At 52.7% G+C, this 19804-nt stretch overlaps 1 protein-coding gene across 2 annotated transcripts in view; it reads left to right on the top strand.

Annotated features, from left to right (window-relative positions):
- Positions 1-19804, top strand: part of vps41 (VPS41 subunit of HOPS complex) — a 241139-nt gene that overhangs the window by 120131 nt on the left and 101204 nt on the right. For both annotated transcript variants that reach the window (XM_072252115.1, XM_072252108.1), the window contains exons 9-10: positions 1853-1999; positions 4918-4984. In XM_072252115.1, the coding sequence (XP_072108216.1) occupies positions 1853-1999; positions 4918-4984 (214 nt within the window). The remainder of the gene's footprint in view (positions 1-1852; positions 2000-4917; positions 4985-19804) is intronic.

The following is a 19804-nucleotide window of genomic DNA, read 5'->3' as shown; positions in this document are numbered from 1 at the left end:
TATCCTGCTTGTTATTTCCTCAAAGAATTCCAACAGATTTGTCAGGCAAGATTTTCTCTTAATGAAACCAAGCTGTCTACAGCCTGTTTTATCATGTACCTCCAAGTACCTCAAAACCATATCCCTAACAATCGACTCCAACATCTTCCCAATAGCTGAGGTCAGACTAACTGGCCTATAGTTTCCTTTATTTTGCCTCTCTCCCTTCTTGAAGAATGGAGTGACATTTGCAATTTTCCAGTCCTCTGGAAGCATGGAAGAATCTATTGATTCTTGAAAGATTATTGTGAAGGCTCGTTACAAGTAATGAATGAAGAACTTTGGCTTGCATGTGCCAATACAAATCAATTCATCTCAACAGTGTGTTGAGGTGGTACAAGGCAAAGCAATAACAGAGTGCAGAATGAAATGTTTCAGTTAACAAGAAACTACAGTGCAGGTAAATAGTGAGGTATACAATCACAACATGGTAGATTGGGAGGTCAAGTATCTATCTTATTGTGTTAGTGGATCATCCAGTAGTGTTACAGCCTCAGAATGGAGAGGTGTCCTTTTAGAATGGAGATATGGAGGAATTTCTTTTAGCCAGAGAGTGGTGAATCTGTGGAATTCATTGCCACTGGCAGATGTGGAGACCAAGTCATTGGATATGTTTAAGGCAGAGGTTGATAGATTCTTGATTAGTCAGAGCATGAAGGGATATGGGAGAAGGCAGGAAGTTAGGGCTGAGAGGGGAAATGGATCAGCCATGATGAAATGGCGGAGCAGACTCGATAGGCCAAATGGCCCAATTCTGTTCCTGTACCTTATGGTCTTATGTTTATAATAGCAGGATAGAATCTGCCCTTGAGCCTGGTGGTACATATATTCAGGCTTTTGGATCTTCTGCCTGATGGAAGGGGGGAGAAGAGAGAATGTCCAAGATGGGTGAGTGGGCTGTTTCATTATATTGGCTGTTTTATCGAGCCCTTGAGAAGAGTAGACAAAGTTCTGGCCAGGACTCATGGAAGAAAGAATATGTTGTTTCCAACGTTCCTGATTTTAATGGTGATATTTTTGTTTAGAGCCAGTGTACTCCTTGTGTATTTCTTGGGTATATTTAAAGTGCACGTTAATATGTTCTTGATCTGGGACATCAAAGGTTATGGGTTGAAGGCAAGAGAATGGGATGGAAGGGACAGTAAATCAGCCATGATGGAATGGAGGAGCAGACTCGATGGAACAAATCGCCTATTTCTGTTCCTGTGTCTTATGTTCTAAGAAAATCTTGGATATCTTGCATTTCAGAGAATGTGTTGATAACACCAATTTCTACCATGGGAAAGGAGATGAAGTTTTGTCGTTCCCCTCCACGTTTCCCAAATGCATTACTCCCTGTTTAGGCTCTTAACATCCATAACTGAGCAACAAACAGTCGACATTTTGGGCTGACACCCTTCCTTGAAGGGCCTCGACCTGAAACGTCAACTGTTTGTTCATTTCCATAGATGCTGCCTGATCTGCTGAGTTCCTCCAGCATCTTGTGTGGTGTTGCTTTGGATCTGCAGACCTTCTGGTGTTTATCAATAACTAAGGACATTTTGGAAACTTACTTTTCTTAGATAGAAGCTATTAACTATGCGGATTACTGGTCCTAAACACGTTTCTTTATTAGAAATACGATGTTTTCAAAGAAGTATTTTAGAAAACTAGGAATTGATCTATCATCTTTATCCTTGAAAAATTAAGGCCATGGGATGTCAAGATTATGGTGACGTCCTTCTTCCATTCCGACAAGAACCATCTCCTCCTTTAATGGAAAATCACATTAAATTTGTCAAATTCTACTTACCATACTCAATCCATTTTTTAGGGAGTCAAGATATACGATGCCAGCTCAAAGCAGCGAATCACAAATATTGCTCGGGACAACACAGACTTTCGGCCGGATATGTATCTCTGCAGCCTGTGCTGGAAGGACAACCTAACGCTCATTATAGGTTGGGCAACATCTGTTAAGGTACGTTCTACTTAACTTCAAAGACAACTTTTTGAAAGTTTCCTTTCATCCTGAACTATCAAGATGGATCAGTTCAGGTAGCAATCGTAATTTTGATCTAATGTTTTAATAGCTTTGAGTTTAATGATGGTTAATGTATTTCTGATTCAGAATATGATTTAGTTATCGTTGTACATTGAAACCTACAGCGGAAAGCGTTAACAATCAGCACACCCGAGGATGTGCTGGGGACAGTCTATAATGTCACCACGCATCCAGTATCAGCACAGCATGCCAATGGTAGAACAACACAGAACACAGCAAGCAACAAAACAACAACAGCAAAACAAACACTTTTCCTCCCACACAACCAGAAACCCATACACACAGACAGTTCTCCAACTCCAGACCAGGCCTCCAGCCTCCGGGCTTTGTCCATCAGGCTTCAACTTCTGATTTACCCTCTGGTTCAGATCTGTGCTAACGACTCCCGGACTAGCCAGTGACAGTACCCTGAACTCCAGGCTCAAACTTCAGGCGCACCGATTCGCTGGCTCTTGTGCCACCTGCTCGCACGGGAATCTGATCCTAGATGGCCTGCGAACACGGAGTAGACTCTGGATTTCCTTCATCCATTGCCCACGTTGCTAGCCTTTGAATACAGAGGTTTTAGTGTTATCTTATGGAGAAGAGGAGGTGGGTAATAAAATGGACGAGTTCACGGTGCTAGCCAGGCCTCAGAGAACATTTCGGGAGTGCAGTGTTATGTGTTTTACTGGAACGGGGCTGCACGAGGACATACCCGATCAAAACTTTTCCATGGACGGCTTCCAGACCGTTCGGGCTGACCGGAAGTGCACTGAGAGCAGTAAGCGTAAAGGAGTTGGGGCTTACTGTTCTGGTTAACAACGGATGGTGCAATCCTGGTCATATTACGATCAAGGAACGTGTTTGTAGACCGGATATTGAAATTTTTGCTGTTGGACTCTGGCCATATTCCACCGAGATACAACACTGAGCATCACGGGAGGTCGTTCCTGCCTGTGGCCATTGAACTTTGCAGCTCCTCCCGTGGAGGGTCAGACACCCTGAGCCAATAGGCTAGTCCTGGACTTATTTCCATCTGGCATAGTTTGCATTTTGTTGTTTGATTGTTTGTGGTTTTTGTATTGCTATATTTATGCTCTATTCTTGGTTGGTGCAGCCGTAACGAAACCCAATTTCCCTCGGGATCAATAAAGTATATATATCTATCTATCATCGTGGGAAAACGTCTTTTGCTGTTCCTCTCTGAGTACCTGCTCGTACCCAGTTGGGAGAAACACGGGACAATGTTTGAATCTACTCTTTTTACTAATGATATTGTCTGTTATGGGAATATACTCTCAGTGGCAACTTCATTAGGTTCAGGAGATACTGAACGAAATGACCACAGAGTGTATATATCCGTGGTCTTCTGCTGTTGTAGCCCATCCATTTCAATTTTCAACATGTTGTGTGCTCAGAGATGTTCTTTTCCACTACACCACTATTGTAATGCGTGGATATTTGAGCCTTCCTGTCAGCTTGAACCAGTCTGGCCATTCTCCTCTGACCTGTCTCATTAACAAGGGGCTTTTGCCCACAGAATTGCTGCCAACTGGATGTTTTCGTTTTTCGCACCATCCTCTGTAAGCTCTAGAGACTGTTGTGTATGAAAAGTCCCAGAGGTTCAGCAGTTTCTGAGATACTCAAACCATCCTGTGTGGCACCAACAACCATTCCATGGTCAAAGTCAGTTAGATCACATTTCTTCCCCATTCTGATGTTTGGTCTGAACAACAACCGAACCTCTTGACCGTGTCTGCATTCTTTTATGCATTGAGCTGCTGCCACATGATTGGCTGATTAGATATTTGCATTAATGAGCCGGCGTACCTAATAAAGTGGCTCCAGAGTATGTGTAAGTTTAATAATTTAATAGATTACTTATTAGAGAATGATGCAATCCAAATTAATTGTTCAGTTCGTACAGATTAGTGGAGAAATTAGAGGGCAAGTTGGAGTTTTAAGGTTTGAAGGCCAGTGATGTGAACGTGAGACCTCCACAGACCTAGCCTTTATATCAGGTCGGCAGATCAGTGTGGATGAGGGCCGTTGGCCCAACAGAGTCAGTGACCTGTCAGCTGGTTCTGGAGCGTTTGCGAATCGGTGAGACCGGAGTTCGAGGCCTGCTGTTCAGTGATCATGATCGGCGGGTTCTGGAGTTGATGCCGAGGATCGAGGCCAGGGGTCAAATCAGAAGTCTGGAAGTCAAGGTCTATTGGCTGGAGTTCCTAGTCTACTGGAGCTCTGCGAGTCTACTGGGGTAGCTGAAGGCCTGATGCCTGCAAGTTTGCAAGTCCTCATCCAAATCCGAGTCTGTTGGAGGCCAAAGAAGACAGCCTGACCTGGGGGTTAGACGACTATGTATGTGTGTGGGTGCGAGGGAGGAACAGGGCTTGTTTTGCTCTTGTTGTCTTGTAACTTGTGTTCTCTTTTGTTGTGTTCTGTGCTGTCCTGCAGAGCATTGTGGGTATGCTATGTTGGCACTGGAAGGTATGGCGACACTTGTGGCCATCGAGTGTGTTGGTTGTTAACACAAACAACACATTTCACTGTATATTTCAAAGTACACGCGATGAGTAAACTTCAATCTTAAATCTTGTAATATTTTTCAAAGGGTTTCTGTTAATGAATCTTATTGATATGATTATTAACATGAGTATATCCCTTAGAATGTGACATAAAGCCATTATTGTGCACTTGTGCATCTGTTTAAAGTTCCAAATGGACTTCCATGTGACTTAGAAGTGAGCAATTTGTTTGAAACATAGACCCATGGACAGAGCTGCAACAAGTAACACCCTCTTATCAGGAGTAGAATTTTAATTTAAAAAATACCTTGTTTCTCTTTTCAGGTATGTGTCGTGAAGGAGCGTGATCCAACTGACTTAAGAGACTTGCCCAATCGTTACGTTGAAATTGGTAAGATTTCTCTCAAATCACTGGTTTGTTTTGACGTGTTCAAGATATCCATGTAAAATAATAACTGTTTTAATAGCCAGCACGCATATTGTGATGTAGTAACACATTCTCAACAACATGGAAGTCTCTTGAATGATTTTTAAAAATCATTAAGATAGTGTTAGCGTCATTTTTGATGAGTTCTATCAGGATTTCCACGTCCATTTCCACTCTGTGCAAGTTGATACCGTGGTAAGAATGCATATGGCCTGTTGATCTTCATTAATCGGGGATGTGATTCCAAGAACTGCCACGTAATGTTGCAGCTCTATAAACCCTGGTTAGACCATCCTTGTGATATTGAACTCAGTTCTGGTCAGCTCTTTATAGTAAGGAAGTGGAAGTTTTGGAGAGGATGCAGTGGAGAAGGGTTAAGAGGGGAGCCAGAATGAGCAGTGGAAAAAGTGAAAAGGTGGAGAGGGAAAGAAAATATCTTGTTAGAGAAATTGATATTCGTGCCATCAGGTTGGAGGCTACCCAAATGCAATATGAGGTGTTGCTTCTCTGACCTGAGAGTGGCTTCGTCGCGGAGTAGAGGAGGCCATGGACCAACATGTTGGAATAGGAATGGGGAGTGGAATTAAGATGGTTAACTATCTTTACAATGCTTCCCTTGAGCTATATGTAACAGCTTCTAATGTCTAGATCTTCCCACCATCACACCCACAATAAGTGTTAATTACTGTCATATCGGTGCAATGGGATGTTCACGGGATTCGTGCATATATAGACCACTAGTTAAGTGCCTTTTTCCTGGTCTGTCTGGTCTGCATTTTACTGTTCTGAGCTGCATTTTAAATTTAATCTTCAATGCATATTCGGACCTGAAGGTTGGTCGCTGAAGTCAATATTCGCCATGTGTCCTAACCCCAAAAATGTCCAAACAGACCTGAATGGAGCTGAGAGAGGTGGTGAGTAGGCAAGTGTAACACTTGTGCCCCTTGCAGGAATAAGTGCCAGGAGGCAGGTTAGTGGAGAGGGATGAAGGGACAAGGGAGCGATCCCTGCAGAAAACGGAGAGTGGGAGGATGTGCTGAGTGGGAGGATTGGAGAGTGGGGGCATGTGTTTAGTGGTAGGATAGGAGAATGGGGATGTGTTTAGTGGTAGGATCGGATAGTGCAGGGGAATGTGTTTAGTGGTAGGATCGGAGAGTAGGGGGGGGGTTGGGATGTGTTTAGTGGTAGGATCGGAGAGTGGGGGGTGGGATGTGTTTAGTGGTAGGATCGGAGAGTGGGGGGGTTGGGATGTGTTTAGTGGTAGGATCGGAGAGTGGGGGGGGTTGGGATGTGTTTAGTGATAGGATCGGAGAGTGGGGGGGTTGGGATGTGTTTAGTGGTAGGATCGGAGAGTGGGGGGTTGGGATGTGTTTAGTGGTAGGATCGGAGAGTGGGGGGGGTTGGGATGTGTTTAGTGGTAGGATGGGAGAGTGGGGGGGTTGGGATGTGTTTAGTGGTAGGATGGGAGAGTGGGGGGGGTGGGATGTGTTTAGTGGTAGGATCGGAGAGTGGGGGGGGTGGGATGTGTTTAGTGGTAGGATCGGAGAGTGGGGGGGGTTGGGATGTGTTTAGTGGTAGGATGGGAGAGTGGGGGGGGTGGGATGTGTTTAGTGGTAGGATGGGAGAGTGGGGGGGTGGGATGTGTTTAGTGGTAGGATCGGAGAGTGGGGGGGGGTTGGGATGCGTTTAGTGGTAGGATCGGAGAGTGGGGGGGTTGGGATGTGTTTAGTGGTAGGATCGGAGAGTGGGGGGGGTTGGGATGTGTTTAGTGGTAGGATGGGAGAGTGGGGGGGGTGGGATGTGTTTAGTGGTAGGATCGGAGAGTGGGGGGGGTTGGGATGTGTTTAGTGGTAGGATCGGAGAGTGGGGGGTTGGGATGTGTTTAGTGGTAGGATCGGAGAGTAGGGGGGGTTGGGATGTGTTTAGTGGTAGGATCGGAGAGTGGGGGGGTTGGGATGTGTTTAGTGGTAGGATGGGAGAGTGGGGGGGTGGGATGTGTTTAGTGGTAGGATCGGAGAGTGGGGGGGGTTGGGATGTGTTTAGTGGTAGGATCGGAGAGTGGGGGGTGGGATGTGTTTAGTGGTAGGATCGGAGAGTGGGGGGGTTGGGATGTGTTTAGTGGTAAGATCGGAGAGTGGGGGGGGTGGGATGTGTTTAGTGGTAGGATCGGAGAGTGGGGGGGGTGGGATGTGTTTAGTGGTAGGATCGGAGAGTAGGGGGGGTTGGGATGTGTTTAGTGGTAGGATCGGAGAGTGGGGGGGTTGGGATGTGTTTAGTGGTAGGATGGGAGAGTGGGGGGTTGGGATGTGTTTAGTGGTAGGATCGGAGAGTGGGGGGTGGGATGTGTTTAATGGTAGGATGGGAGAGTGGGGGGGGTGGGATGTGTTTAGTGGTAGGATCGGAGAGTGGGGGGGTGGGATGTGTTTAGTGGTAGGATCGGATAGTGCAGGGGAATGTGTTTAGTGGTAGGATCGGAGAGTGGGGGGGGTTGGGATGTGTTTAGTGGTAGGATCGGAGAGTGGGGGGGTGGGATGTGTTTAGTGGTAGGATCGGAGAGTGGGGGGGCTGCGATGTGTTTAGTGGTAGGATCGGAGAGTGGGGGGGTGGGATGTGTTTAATGGTAGGATGGGAGAGTGGGGGGGGTGGGATGTGTTTAGTGGTAGGATGGGAGAGTCGGGGGGGTTGGGATGTGTTTAGTGGTAAGATCGGAGAGTGGGGGGGTTGGGATGTGTTTAGTGGTAGGATCGGAGAGTGGGGGGGGTTGGGATGTGTTTAGTGGTAAGATCGGAGAGTGGGGGGGGTGGGATGTGTTTAGTGGTAGGATCGGAGAGTAGGGGGGGTTGGGATGTGTTTAGTGGTAGGATCGGAGAGTGGGGGGTTGGGATGTGTTTAGTGGTAGGATGGGAGAGTGGGGGGTTGGGATGTGTTTAGTGGTAGGATCGGAGAGTGGGGGGTGGGATGTGTTTAATGGTAGGATGGGAGAGTGGGGGGGGTGGGATGTGTTTAGTGGTAGGATCGGATAGTGCAGGGGAATGTGTTTAGTGGTAGGATCGGAGAGTGGGGGGGGTTGGGATGTGTTTAGTGGTAGGATCGGAGAGTGGGGGGGTTGGGATGTGTTTAGTGGTAGGATCGGAGAGTGGGGGGGGTTGGGATGTGTTTAGTGGTAGGATGGGAGAGTGGGGGGGGGTTGGGATGCGTTTAGTGGTAGGATCGGAGAGTGGGGGGTGGGATGTGTTTAGTGGTAGGATCGGAGAGTGGGGGGATGGGATGTGTTTAGTGGTAGGATCGGAGAGTGCGGGGGTTGGGATGTGTTTAGTGGTAGGATGGGAGAGTGGGGGGTTGGGATGTGTTTAGTGGTAGGATCGGAGAGTGGGGGGGTGGGATGTGTTTAGTGGTAGGATCGGAGAGTGGGGGGGTGGGATGTGTTTAGTGGTAGGATCGGAGAGTGGGGGGGTTGGGATGTGTTTAGTGGTAAGATCGGAGAGTGGGGGGGTTGGGATGTGTTTAGTGGTAGGATCGGAGAGTGGGGGGGGTTGGGATGTGTTTAGTGGTAAGATCGGAGAGTGGGGGGGGTGGGATGTGTTTAGTGGTAGGATCGGAGAGTGGGGGGGTTGGGATGTGTTTAGTGGTAGGATGGGAGAGTGGGGGGGGTGGGATGTGTTTAGTGGTAGGATGGGAGAGTGGGGGGTTGGGATGTGTTTAGTGGTAGGATCGGAGAGTGGGGGGGGTTGGGATGTGTTTAGTGGTAGGATGGGAGAGTGGGGGGGTGGGATGTGTTTAGTGGTAGGATGGGAGAGTGGGGGGGGGTTGGGATGTGTTTAGTGGTAGGATGGGAGAGTGGGGGGGGTTGGATGTGTTTAGTGGTAGGATCGGAGAGTGGGGGGTTGGGATGTGTTTAGTGGTAGGATCGGAGAGTGGGGGGTGGGATGTGTTTAGTGGTAGGATCGGATAGTGCAGGGGAATGTGTTTAGTGGTAGGATCGGAGAGTGGGGGGGGTGGGATGTGTTTAGTGGTAGGATGGGAGAGTGGGGGGGGTGGGATGTGTTTAGTGGTAGGATGGGAGAGTGGGGGGGTTGGGATGTGTTTAGTGGTAGGATCGGAGAGTGGGGGGGGTGGGATGTGTTTAGTGGTAGGATGGGAGAGTGGGGGGGTGGGATGTGTTTAGTGGTAGGATGGGAGAGTGGGGGGGGTGGGATGTGTTTAGTGGTAGGATCGGAGAGTGGGGGGGGTTGGGATGTGTTTAGTGGTAGGATGGGAGAGTGGGGGGGTGGGATGTGTTTAGTGGTAGGATCGGAGAGTGGGAGGGGTTGGGATGTGTTTAGTGGTAGGATCGGAGAGTGGGGGGGGTGGGATGTGTTTAGTGGTAGGATGGGATAGTGGGGGGGTTGGGATGTGTTTAGTGGTAGGATCGGAGAGTGGGGGGTGGGATGTGTTTAGTGGTAGGATGGGAGAGTGGGGGGTGGGATGTGTTTAGTGGTAGGATGGGAGAGTGGGGGGGTTGGGATGTGTTTAGTGGTAGGATGGGAGAGTGGGGGGGTGGGATGTATTTAGTGGTAGGATCGGAGAGTGGGGGGGGTTGGGATGTGTTTAGTGGTAGGATGGGAGAGTGGGGGGGGGTTGGGATGCGTTTAGTGGTAGGATCGGAGAGTGGGGGGTGGGATGTGTTTAGTGGTAGGATCGGAGAGTGGGGGGATGGGATGTGTTTAGTGGTAGGATCGGAGAGTGCGGGGGTTGGGATGTGTTTAGTGGTAGGATGGGAGAGTGGGGGGGGGTGGGATGTGTTTAGTGGTAGGATGGGAGAGTGGGGGGGGTGGGATGTGTTTAGTGGTAGGATCGGAGAGTGGGAGGGGTTGGGATGTGTTTAGTGGTAGGATCGGAGAGTGGGGGGGGTGGGATGTGTTTAGTGGTAGGATGGGATAGTGGGGGGGTTGGGATGTGTTTAGTGGTAGGATCGGAGAGTGGGGGGTGGGATGTGTTTAGTGGTAGGATGGGAGAGTGGGGGGTGGGATGTGTTTAGTGGTAGGATGGGAGAGTGGGGGGGTTGGGATGTGTTTAGTGGTAGGATGGGAGAGTGGGGGGGTGGGATGTATTTAGTGGTAGGATCGGAGAGTGGGGGGGGTTGGGATGTGTTTAGTGGTAGGATGGGAGAGTGGGGGGGGTGGGATGTGTTTAGTGGTAGGATCGGAGAGTGGGGGGGGTGGGATGTGTTTAGTGGTAGGATCGGAGAGTAGGGGGGGTTGGGATGTGTTTAGTGGTAGGATCGGAGAGTGGGGGGGTTGGGATGTGTTTAGTGGTAGGATGGGAGAGTGGGGGGTTGGGATGTGTTTAGTGGTAGGATCGGAGAGTGGGGGGTGGGATGTGTTTAATGGTAGGATGGGAGAGTGGGGGGGGTGGGATGTGTTTAGTGGTAGGATCGGAGAGTGGGGGGGTGGGATGTGTTTAGTGGTAGGATCGGATAGTGCAGGGGAATGTGTTTAGTGGTAGGATCGGAGAGTGGGGGGGGTTGGGATGTGTTTAGTGGTAGGATCGGAGAGTGGGGGGGTGGGATGTGTTTAGTGGTAGGATCGGAGAGTGGGGGGGCTGCGATGTGTTTAGTGGTAGGATCGGAGAGTGGGGGGGTGGGATGTGTTTAATGGTAGGATGGGAGAGTGGGGGGGGTGGGATGTGTTTAGTGGTAGGATGGGAGAGTCGGGGGGGTTGGGATGTGTTTAGTGGTAAGATCGGAGAGTGGGGGGGTTGGGATGTGTTTAGTGGTAGGATCGGAGAGTGGGGGGGGGTTGGGATGTGTTTAGTGGTAAGATCGGAGAGTGGGGGGGGTGGGATGTGTTTAGTGGTAGGATCGGAGAGTAGGGGGGGTTGGGATGTGTTTAGTGGTAGGATCGGAGAGTGGGGGGTTGGGATGTGTTTAGTGGTAGGATGGGAGAGTGGGGGGTTGGGATGTGTTTAGTGGTAGGATCGGAGAGTGGGGGGTGGGATGTGTTTAATGGTAGGATGGGAGAGTGGGGGGGGTGGGATGTGTTTAGTGGTAGGATCGGATAGTGCAGGGGAATGTGTTTAGTGGTAGGATCGGAGAGTGGGGGGGGTTGGGATGTGTTTAGTGGTAGGATCGGAGAGTGGGGGGGTTGGGATGTGTTTAGTGGTAGGATCGGAGAGTGGGGGGGGTTGGGATGTGTTTAGTGGTAGGATGGGAGAGTGGGGGGGGGTTGGGATGCGTTTAGTGGTAGGATCGGAGAGTGGGGGGTGGGATGTGTTTAGTGGTAGGATCGGAGAGTGGGGGGATGGGATGTGTTTAGTGGTAGGATCGGAGAGTGCGGGGGTTGGGATGTGTTTAGTGGTAGGATGGGAGAGTGGGGGGTTGGGATGTGTTTAGTGGTAGGATCGGAGAGTTGGGGGGTGGGATGTGTTTAGTGGTAGGATCGGAGAGTGGGGGGGTGGGATGTGTTTAGTGGTAGGATCGGAGAGTGGGGGGGTTGGGATGTGTTTAGTGGTAAGATCGGAGAGTGGGGGGGTTGGGATGTGTTTAGTGGTAGGATCGGAGAGTGGGGGGGGTTGGGATGTGTTTAGTGGTAAGATCGGAGAGTGGGGGGGGTGGGATGTGTTTAGTGGTAGGATCGGAGAGTGGGGGGGTTGGGATGTGTTTAGTGGTAGGATGGGAGAGTGGGGGGGGTGGGATGTGTTTAGTGGTAGGATGGGAGAGTGGGGGGTTGGGATGTGTTTAGTGGTAGGATCGGAGAGTGGGGGGGGTTGGGATGTGTTTAGTGGTAGGATGGGAGAGTGGGGGGGTGGGATGTGTTTAGTGGTAGGATGGGAGAGTGGGGGGGGTTGGGATGTGTTTAGTGGTAGGATGGGAGAGTGGGGGGGGTTGGGATGTGTTTAGTGGTAGGATCGGAGAGTGGGGGGTTGGGATGTGTTTAGTGGTAGGATCGGAGAGTGGGGGGTGGGATGTGTTTAGTGGTAGGATCGGATAGTGCAGGGGAATGTGTTTAGTGGTAGGATCGGAGAGTGGGGGGGGTGGGATGTGTTTAGTGGTAGGATGGGAGAGTGGGGGGGGTGGGATGTGTTTAGTGGTAGGATGGGAGAGTGGGGGGGTTGGGATGTGTTTAGTGGTAGGATCGGAGAGTGGGGGGGGTGGGATGTGTTTAGTGGTAGGATGGGAGAGTGGGGGGGTGGGATGTGTTTAGTGGTAGGATGGGAGAGTGGGGGGGGTGGGATGTGTTTAGTGGTAGGATCGGAGAGTGGGGGGGGTTGGGATGTGTTTAGTGGTAGGATGGGAGAGTGGGGGGGGTGGGATGTGTTTAGTGGTAGGATCGGAGAGTGGGAGGGGTTGGGATGTGTTTAGTGGTAGGATCGGAGAGTGGGGGGGGGTGGGATGTGTTTAGTGGTAGGATGGGATAGTGGGGGGGTTGGGATGTGTTTAGTGGTAGGATCGGAGAGTGGGGGGTGGGATGTGTTTAGTGGTAGGATGGGAGAGTGGGGGGTGGGATGTGTTTAGTGGTAGGATGGGAGAGTGGGGGGGTTGGGATGTGTTTAGTGGTAGGATGGGAGAGTGGGGGGGTGGGATGTATTTAGTGGTAGGATCGGAGAGTGGGGGGGGTTGGGATGTGTTTAGTGGTAGGATGGGAGAGTGGGGGGGGGTTGGGATGCGTTTAGTGGTAGGATCGGAGAGTGGGGGGTGGGATGTGTTTAGTGGTAGGATCGGAGAGTGGGGGGATGGGGTGTGTTTAGTGGTAGGATCGGAGAGTGCGGGGGTTGGGATGTGTTTAGTGGTAGGATGGGAGAGTGGGGGGGGGTGGGATGTGTTTAGTGGTAGGATGGGAGAGTGGGGGGGGTGGGATGTGTTTAGTGGTAGGATCGGAGAGTGGGAGGGGTTGGGATGTGTTTAGTGGTAGGATCGGAGAGTGGGGGGGGTGGGATGTGTTTAGTGGTAGGATGGGATAGTGGGGGGGTTGGGATGTGTTTAGTGGTAGGATCGGAGAGTGGGGGGTGGGATGTGTTTAGTGGTAGGATGGGAGAGTGGGGGGTGGGATGTGTTTAGTGGTAGGATGGGAGAGTGGGGGGGTTGGGATGTGTTTAGTGGTAGGATGGGAGAGTGGGGGGGTGGGATGTATTTAGTGGTAGGATCGGAGAGTGGGGGGGGTTGGGATGTGTTTAGTGGTAGGATGGGAGAGTGGGGGGGGGTTGGGATGCGTTTAGTGGTAGGATCGGAGAGTGGGGGGTGGGATGTGTTTAGTGGTAGGATCGGAGAGTGGGGGGATGGGATGTGTTTAGTGGTAGGATCGGAGAGTGCGGGGGTTGGGATGTGTTTAGTGGTAGGATGGGAGAGTGGGGGGGGGTGGGATGTGTTTAGTGGTAGGATCGGAGAGTGGGGGGGTTGGGATGTGTTTAGTGGTAGGATCGGAGAGTCGGGGGGGTGGGATGTGTTTAGTGGTAGGATCGGAGAGTCGGGGGGGTGGGATGTATTTAGTGGTAGGATCGGAGAGTGGGGGGGGTTGGGATGTGTTTAGTGGTAGGATCGGAGAGTGGGGGGGGTGGGATGTGTTTAGTGGTAGGATCGGAGAGTGGGGGGGTGGGATGTGTTTAGTGGTAGGATCGGAGAGTGGGGGGGTGGGATGTGTTTAGTGGTAGGATGGGAGAGTGGGGGGGTGGGATGTGTTTAGTGGTAGGATCGGAGAGTGGGGGGGTTGGGATGTGTTTAGTGGTAGGATGGGAGAGTGGGGGGGTTGGGATGTGTTTAGTGGTAGGATGGGAGAGTGGGGGGGGTGGGATGTGTTTAGTGGTAGGATGGGAGAGTGGGGGGGTGGGATGTGTTTAGTGGTAGGATGGGAGAGTGGGGGGGTGGGATGTGTTTAGTGGTAGGATGGGAGAGTGGGGGGGTGGGATGTGTTTAGTGGTAGGATGGGAGAGTGGGGGGGGGTTGGGATGTGTTTAGTGGTAGGATCGGAGAGTGGGGGGGGTGGGATGTGTTTAGTGGTAGGATGGGAGAGTGGGGGGGGGTTGGGATGCGTTTAGTGGTAGGATCGGAGAGTGGGGGGTGGGATGTGTTTAGTGGTAGGATCGGAGAGTGGGGGGGTGGGATGTATTTAGTGGTAGGATCGGAGAGTGGGGGGGGTTGGGATGTGTTTAGTGGTAGGATCGGAGAGTGGGGGGGGTGGGATGTGTTTAGTGGTAGGATCGGAGAGTGGGGGGGTGGGATGTGTTTAGTGGTAGGATCGGAGAGTGGGGGGGTGGGATGTGTTTAGTGGTAGGATGGGAGAGTGGGGGGGTGGGATGTGTTTAGTGGTAGGATCGGAGAGTGGAGGGGTGGGATGTGTTTAGTGGTAGGATGGGATAGTGGGGGGGTTGGGATGTGTTTAGTGGTAGGATCGGAGAGTGGGGGGGTGGGATGTGTTTAGTGGTAGGATGGGAGAGTGGGGGGGGTGGGATGTGTTTAGTGGTAGGATCGGAGAGTGGGGGGGTTGGGATGTGTTTAGTGGTAGGATGGGAGAGTGGGGGGGTGGGATGTGTTTAGTGGTAGGATGGGAGAGTGGGGGGGGTGGGATGTGTTTAGTGGTAGGATGGGAGAGTGGGGGGGTGGGATGTGTTTCGTGGTAGGATGGGAGAGTGGGGGGGTTGGGATGTGTTTAGTGGTAGGATCGGAGAGTGGGGGGGTTGGGATGTGTTTAGTGGTAGGATGGGAGAGTGGGGGGGGTTGGGATGTGTTTAGTGGTAGGATCGGAGAGTGGGGGGGGTTGGGATGTGTTTAGTGGTAGGATCGGAGAGTGGGGGGGTGGGATGTGTTTAGTGGTAGGATCGGAGAGTTGGGCGGTGGGATGTGTTTAGTGGTAGGATGGGAGAGTGGGGGGGTGGGATGTGTTTAATGGTAGGATGGGAGAGTGGGGGGGTGGGATGTGTTTACTGATAGGATCGGAGAGTGGGGGGGGTGGGATGTGTTTAGTGGTAGGATCGGAGAGTGGGGGGGTTGGGATGTGTTTAGTGGTAGGATGGGATAGTGGGGGGGTTGGGATGTGTTTAGTGGTAGCATCGGAGAGTGGAGGGGTTGGGATGTGTTTAGTGGTAGGATCGGAGAGTGGGGGGGGTGGGATGTGTTTAGTGGTAGGATCGGAGAGTGGGGGGGTTGGGATGTGTTTAGTGGTAGGATGGGAGAGTGGGGGGGTGGGATGTGTTTAGTGGTAAGATCGGAGAGTGGGGGGGGTGGGATGTGTTTAGTGGTAGGATCGGAGAGTGGGGGGGGGTTGGGATGTGTTTAGTGGTAGGATCGGAGAGTGGGGGGGTTGGGATGTGTTTAGTGGTAGGATGGGAGAGTGGGGGGGGGTGGGATGTGTTTAGTGGTAGGATCGGAGAGTGGGGGGGGTGGGATGTGTTTAGTGGTAGGATGGGAGAGTGGGGGGGTGGGATGTGTTTAGTGGTAGGATCGGAGAGTGGGGGGGGTGGGATGTGTTTAGTGGTAGGATCGGATAGTGCAGGGGAATGTGTTTAGTGGTAGGATCGGAGAGTGGGGGGGGTTGGGATGTGTTTAGTGGTAGGATCGGAGAGTGGGGGGTGGGATGTGTTTTAGTGGTAGGATCGGAGAGTGGGGGGGGTGGGATGTGTTTAGTGGTAGGATCGGAGAGTGGGGGGGTGGGATGTGTTTAGTGGTAGGATGGGAGAGTGGGGGGGTTGGGATGTGTTTCGTGGTAGGATGGGAGAGTGGGGGGGTGGGATGTGTTTAGTGGTAGGATCGGAGAGTGGGGGGGGGTTGGGATGTGTTTAGTGGTAGGATGGGAGAGTGGGGGGGTGGGATGTGTTTAGTGGTAGGATGGGAGAGTGGGGGGGGGTTGGGATGTGTTTAGTGGTAGGATCGGAGAGTGGGGGGGGTGGGATGTGTTTAGTGGTAGGATGGGAGAGTGGGGGGTTGGGATGTGTTCAGTGGTAGGATGAGAGAGTGGGGGGGTGGGATGTGTTTAGTGGTAGGATCGGAGAGTGGGGGGGTGGGATGTGTTTAGTGGTAGGATGGGAGAGTGGGGGGGTTGGGATGTGTTTAGTGGTAGGATGGGAGAGTGGGGGGGTGGGATGTGTTTAGTGGTAGGATCGGAGAGTGGGGGGGGGTTGGGATGTGTTTAGTGGTAGGATGGGAGAGTGGGGGGGTGGGATGTGTTTAGTGGTAGGATGGGAGAGTGGGAGGGTTGGGATGTGTTTAGTGGTAGGATCGGAGAGTGGGGGGGTGGGATGTGTTTAGTGGTAGGATGGGAGAGTGGGGGGGGGTTGGGATGTGTTTAGTGGTAGGATGGGAGAGTGGGGGGTTGGGATGTGTTTAGTGGTAGGATGGGAGAGTGGGGGGGTTGGGATGTGTTTAGTGGTAGGATGGGAGAGTGGGGGGGTTGGGATGTGTTTAGTGGTAGGATGGGAGAGTGGGGGGGGTTGGGATGTGTTTAGTGGTAGGATGGGAGAGTGGGGGGTTGGGATGTGTTTAGTGGTAGGATGGGAGAGTGGGGGGGTGGGATGTGTTTAGTGGTAGGATCGGAGAGTGGGGGGGTTGGGATGTGTTTAGTGGTAGGATCGGAGAGTAGGGGGGTTGGGATGTGTTTAGTGGTAGGATCGGAGAGTGGGGGGGTGGGATGTGTTTAGTGGTAGGATCGGAGAGTGGGGGGGTTGGGATGTGTTTAGTGGTAGGATGGGAGAGTGGGGGGGTGGGATGTGTTTAGTGGTAGGATGGGAGAGTGGGGGGGGGTTGGGATGTGTTTAGTGGTAGGATCGGAGAGTGGGGGGGTTGGGATGTGTTTAGTGGTAGGATCGGAGAGTGGGGGGGGTGGGATGTGTTTAGTGGTAGGATGGGAGAGTGGGGGGGGTGGGATGTGTTTAGTGGTAGGATCGGAGAGTGGGGGGGTTGGGATGTGTTTAGTGGTAGGATCGGAGAGTGGGGGGGTGGGATGTGTTTAGTGGTAGGATCGGAGAGTGGGGTGGTGGGATGTGTTTAGTGGTAGGATGGGAGAGTGGGGTGGTGGGATGTGTTTAGTGGTAGGATGGGAGAGTGGGGGGGTGGGATGTGTTTAGTGGTAGGATCGGAGAGTGGGGGGGGTTGGGATGTGTTTAGTGGTAGGATGGGAGAGTGGGAGGGGTTGGGATGTGTTTAGTGGTAGGATGGGAGAGTGGGGGGGTGGGATGTGTTTAGTGGTAGGATCGGAGAGTGGGGTGTGGGATGTGTTTAGTGGTAGGATCGGAGAGTGGGGGGGGGTTGGGATGTGTTTAGTGGTAGGATCGGAGAGTGGGGGGGGTTGGGATGTGTTTAGTGGTAGGATCGGAGAGTGGGGGGGTGGGATGTGTTTAGTGGTAGGATCGGAGAGTGGGGGGGTGGGATGTGTTTAGTGGTAGGATCGGAGAGTGGGGGGGCTGCGATGTGTTTAGTGGTAGGATCGGAGAGTGGGGGGGTGGGATGTGTTTAGTGGTAGGATCGGAGAGTGGGGGGGTTGGGATGTGTTTAGTGGTAGGATGGGAGAGTGGGGGGGGTGGGATGTGTTTAGTGGTAGGATCGGAGAGTGGGGGGGGTTGGGCTGTGTTTAGTGGTAGGATCGGAGAGTGGGGGGGTGGGATGTGTTTAGTGGTAGGATCGGAGAGTGGGGGGGTGGGATGTGTTTAGTGGTAGGATCGGAGAGTGGGGGGGCTGCGATGTGTTTAGTGGTAGGATCGGAGAGTGGGGGGGTGGGATGTGTTTAGTGGTAGGATCGGAGAGTGGGGGGGTTGGGATGTGTTTAGTGGTAGGATGGGAGAGTGGGGGGGGTGGGATGTGTTTAGTGGTAGGATCGGAGAGTGGGGGGTGTTGGGCTGTGTTTAGTGGTAGGATCGGAGAGTGGGGGGGTGGGATGTGTTTAGTGGTAGGATCGGAGAGTGGGGGGGTGGGATGTGTTTAGTGGTAGGATCGGAGAGTGGGGGGGTTGGGATGTGTTTAGTGGTAGGATCGGAGAGTGGGGGGGTTGGGATGTGTTTAGTGGTAGGATGGGAGAGTGGGGGGGGGTGGGATGTGTTTAGTGGTAGGATCGGAGAGTGGGGGGGGTTGGGCTGTGTTTAGTGGTAGGATCGGAGAGTGGGGGGGGTGGGATGTGTTTAGTGGTAGGATCGGAGAGTGGGGGGGTGGGATGTGTTTAGTGGTAGGATCGGAGAGTGGGGGGGTTGGGATGTGTTTAGTGGTAGGATCGGAGAGTGGGGGGTGGTGGGATGTGTTTAGTGGTAGGATCGGAGAGTGGGGGGTTGGGATGTGTTTAGTGGTAGGATCGGAGAGTGGGAGGGGTTGGGATGTGTTTAGTGGTAGGATCGGAGAGTGGGGGGGGTGGGATGTGTTTAGTGGTAGGATCGGAGAGTGGGGTGGTGGGATGTGTTTAGTGGTAGGATGGGAGAGTGGGGGGGTGGGATGTGTTTAGTGGTAGGATCGGAGAGTGGGGGGGGTTGGGATGTGTTTAGTGGTAGGATGGGAGAGTGGGAGGGGTTGGGATGTGTTTAGTGGTAGGATGGGAGAGTGGGGGGGTGGGATGTGTTTAGTGGTAGGATCGGAGAGTGGGGGGGGTGGGATGTGTTTAGTGGTAGGATCGGAGAGTGGGGGGGGGTTGGGATGTGTTTAGTGGTAGGATCGGAGAGTGGGGGGGGTTGGGATGTGTTTAGTGGTAGGATCGGAGAGTGGGGGGGTGGGATGTGTTTAGTGGTAGGATCGGAGAGTGGTGGGGTGGGATGTGTTTAGTGGTAGGATCGGAGAGTGGGGGGGCTGCGATGTGTTTAGTGGTAGGATCGGAGAGTGGGGGGGTGGGATGTGTTTAGTGGTAGGATCGGAGAGTGGGGGGGTTGGGATGTGTTTAGTGGTAGGATGGGAGAGTGGGGGGGGTGGGATGTGTTTAGTGGTAGGATCGGAGAGTGGGGGGGGTTGGGCTGTGTTTAGTGGTAGGATCGGAGAGTGGGGGGGTGGGATGTGTTTAGTGGTAGGATCGGAGAGTGGGGGGGTGGGATGTGTTTAGTGGTAGGATCGGAGAGTGGGGGGGCTGCGATGTGTTTAGTGGTAGGATCGGAGAGTGGGGGGTTGGGATGTGTTTAGTGGTAGGATCGGAGAGTGGGGGGGTTGGGATGTGTTTAGTGGTAGGATGGGAGAGTGGGGGGGGTGGGATGTGTTTAGTGGTAGGATCGGAGAGTGGGGGGGGTTGGGCTGTGTTTAGTGGTAGGATCGGAGAGTGGGGGGGTGGGATGTGTTTAGTGGTAGGATCGGAGAGTGGGGGGGTGGGATGTGTTTAGTGGTAGGATCGGAGAGTGGGGGGGTTGGGATGTGTTTAGTGGTAGGATCGGAGAGTGGGGGGTGGTGGGATGTGTTTAGTGGTAGGATCGGAGAGTGGGGGGGTGGGATGTGTTTAGTGGTAGGATGGGAGAGTGGGGGGTGGGATGTGTTTAGTGGTAGGATGGGAGAGTGGGGGGGGTGGGATGTGTTTAGTGGTAGGATGGGAGAGTGGGGGGGTGGGATGTGTTTAGTGGTAGGATCGGAGAGTGGGGGGGTTGGGATGTGTTTAGTGGTAGGATCGGAGAGTGGGGGTGTGGGATGTGTTTAGTGGTAGGATGGGAGAGTTGGGGGGTGGGATGTGTTTAGTGGTAGGATCGGAGAGTGGGGGGTTGGGATGTGTTTAGTGGTAGGATCAGAGAGTGGGGGGTGGGATGTGTTTAGTGGTAGGATGGGAGAGTGGGGGGTTGGGATGTGTTTAGTGGTAGGATGGGAGAGTGGGGGGTTGGGATGTGTTTAGTGGTAGGATGGGAGAGTGGGGGGTTGGGATGTTTTTAGTG

This window comes from Mobula birostris, chromosome 1 (genome assembly GCF_030028105.1).
Source record: "Mobula birostris isolate sMobBir1 chromosome 1, sMobBir1.hap1, whole genome shotgun sequence".
Lineage (NCBI taxonomy): Eukaryota > Metazoa > Chordata > Chondrichthyes > Myliobatiformes > Myliobatidae > Mobula > Mobula birostris.
This window is presented reverse-complemented; position numbering and strand designations above follow the sequence as displayed.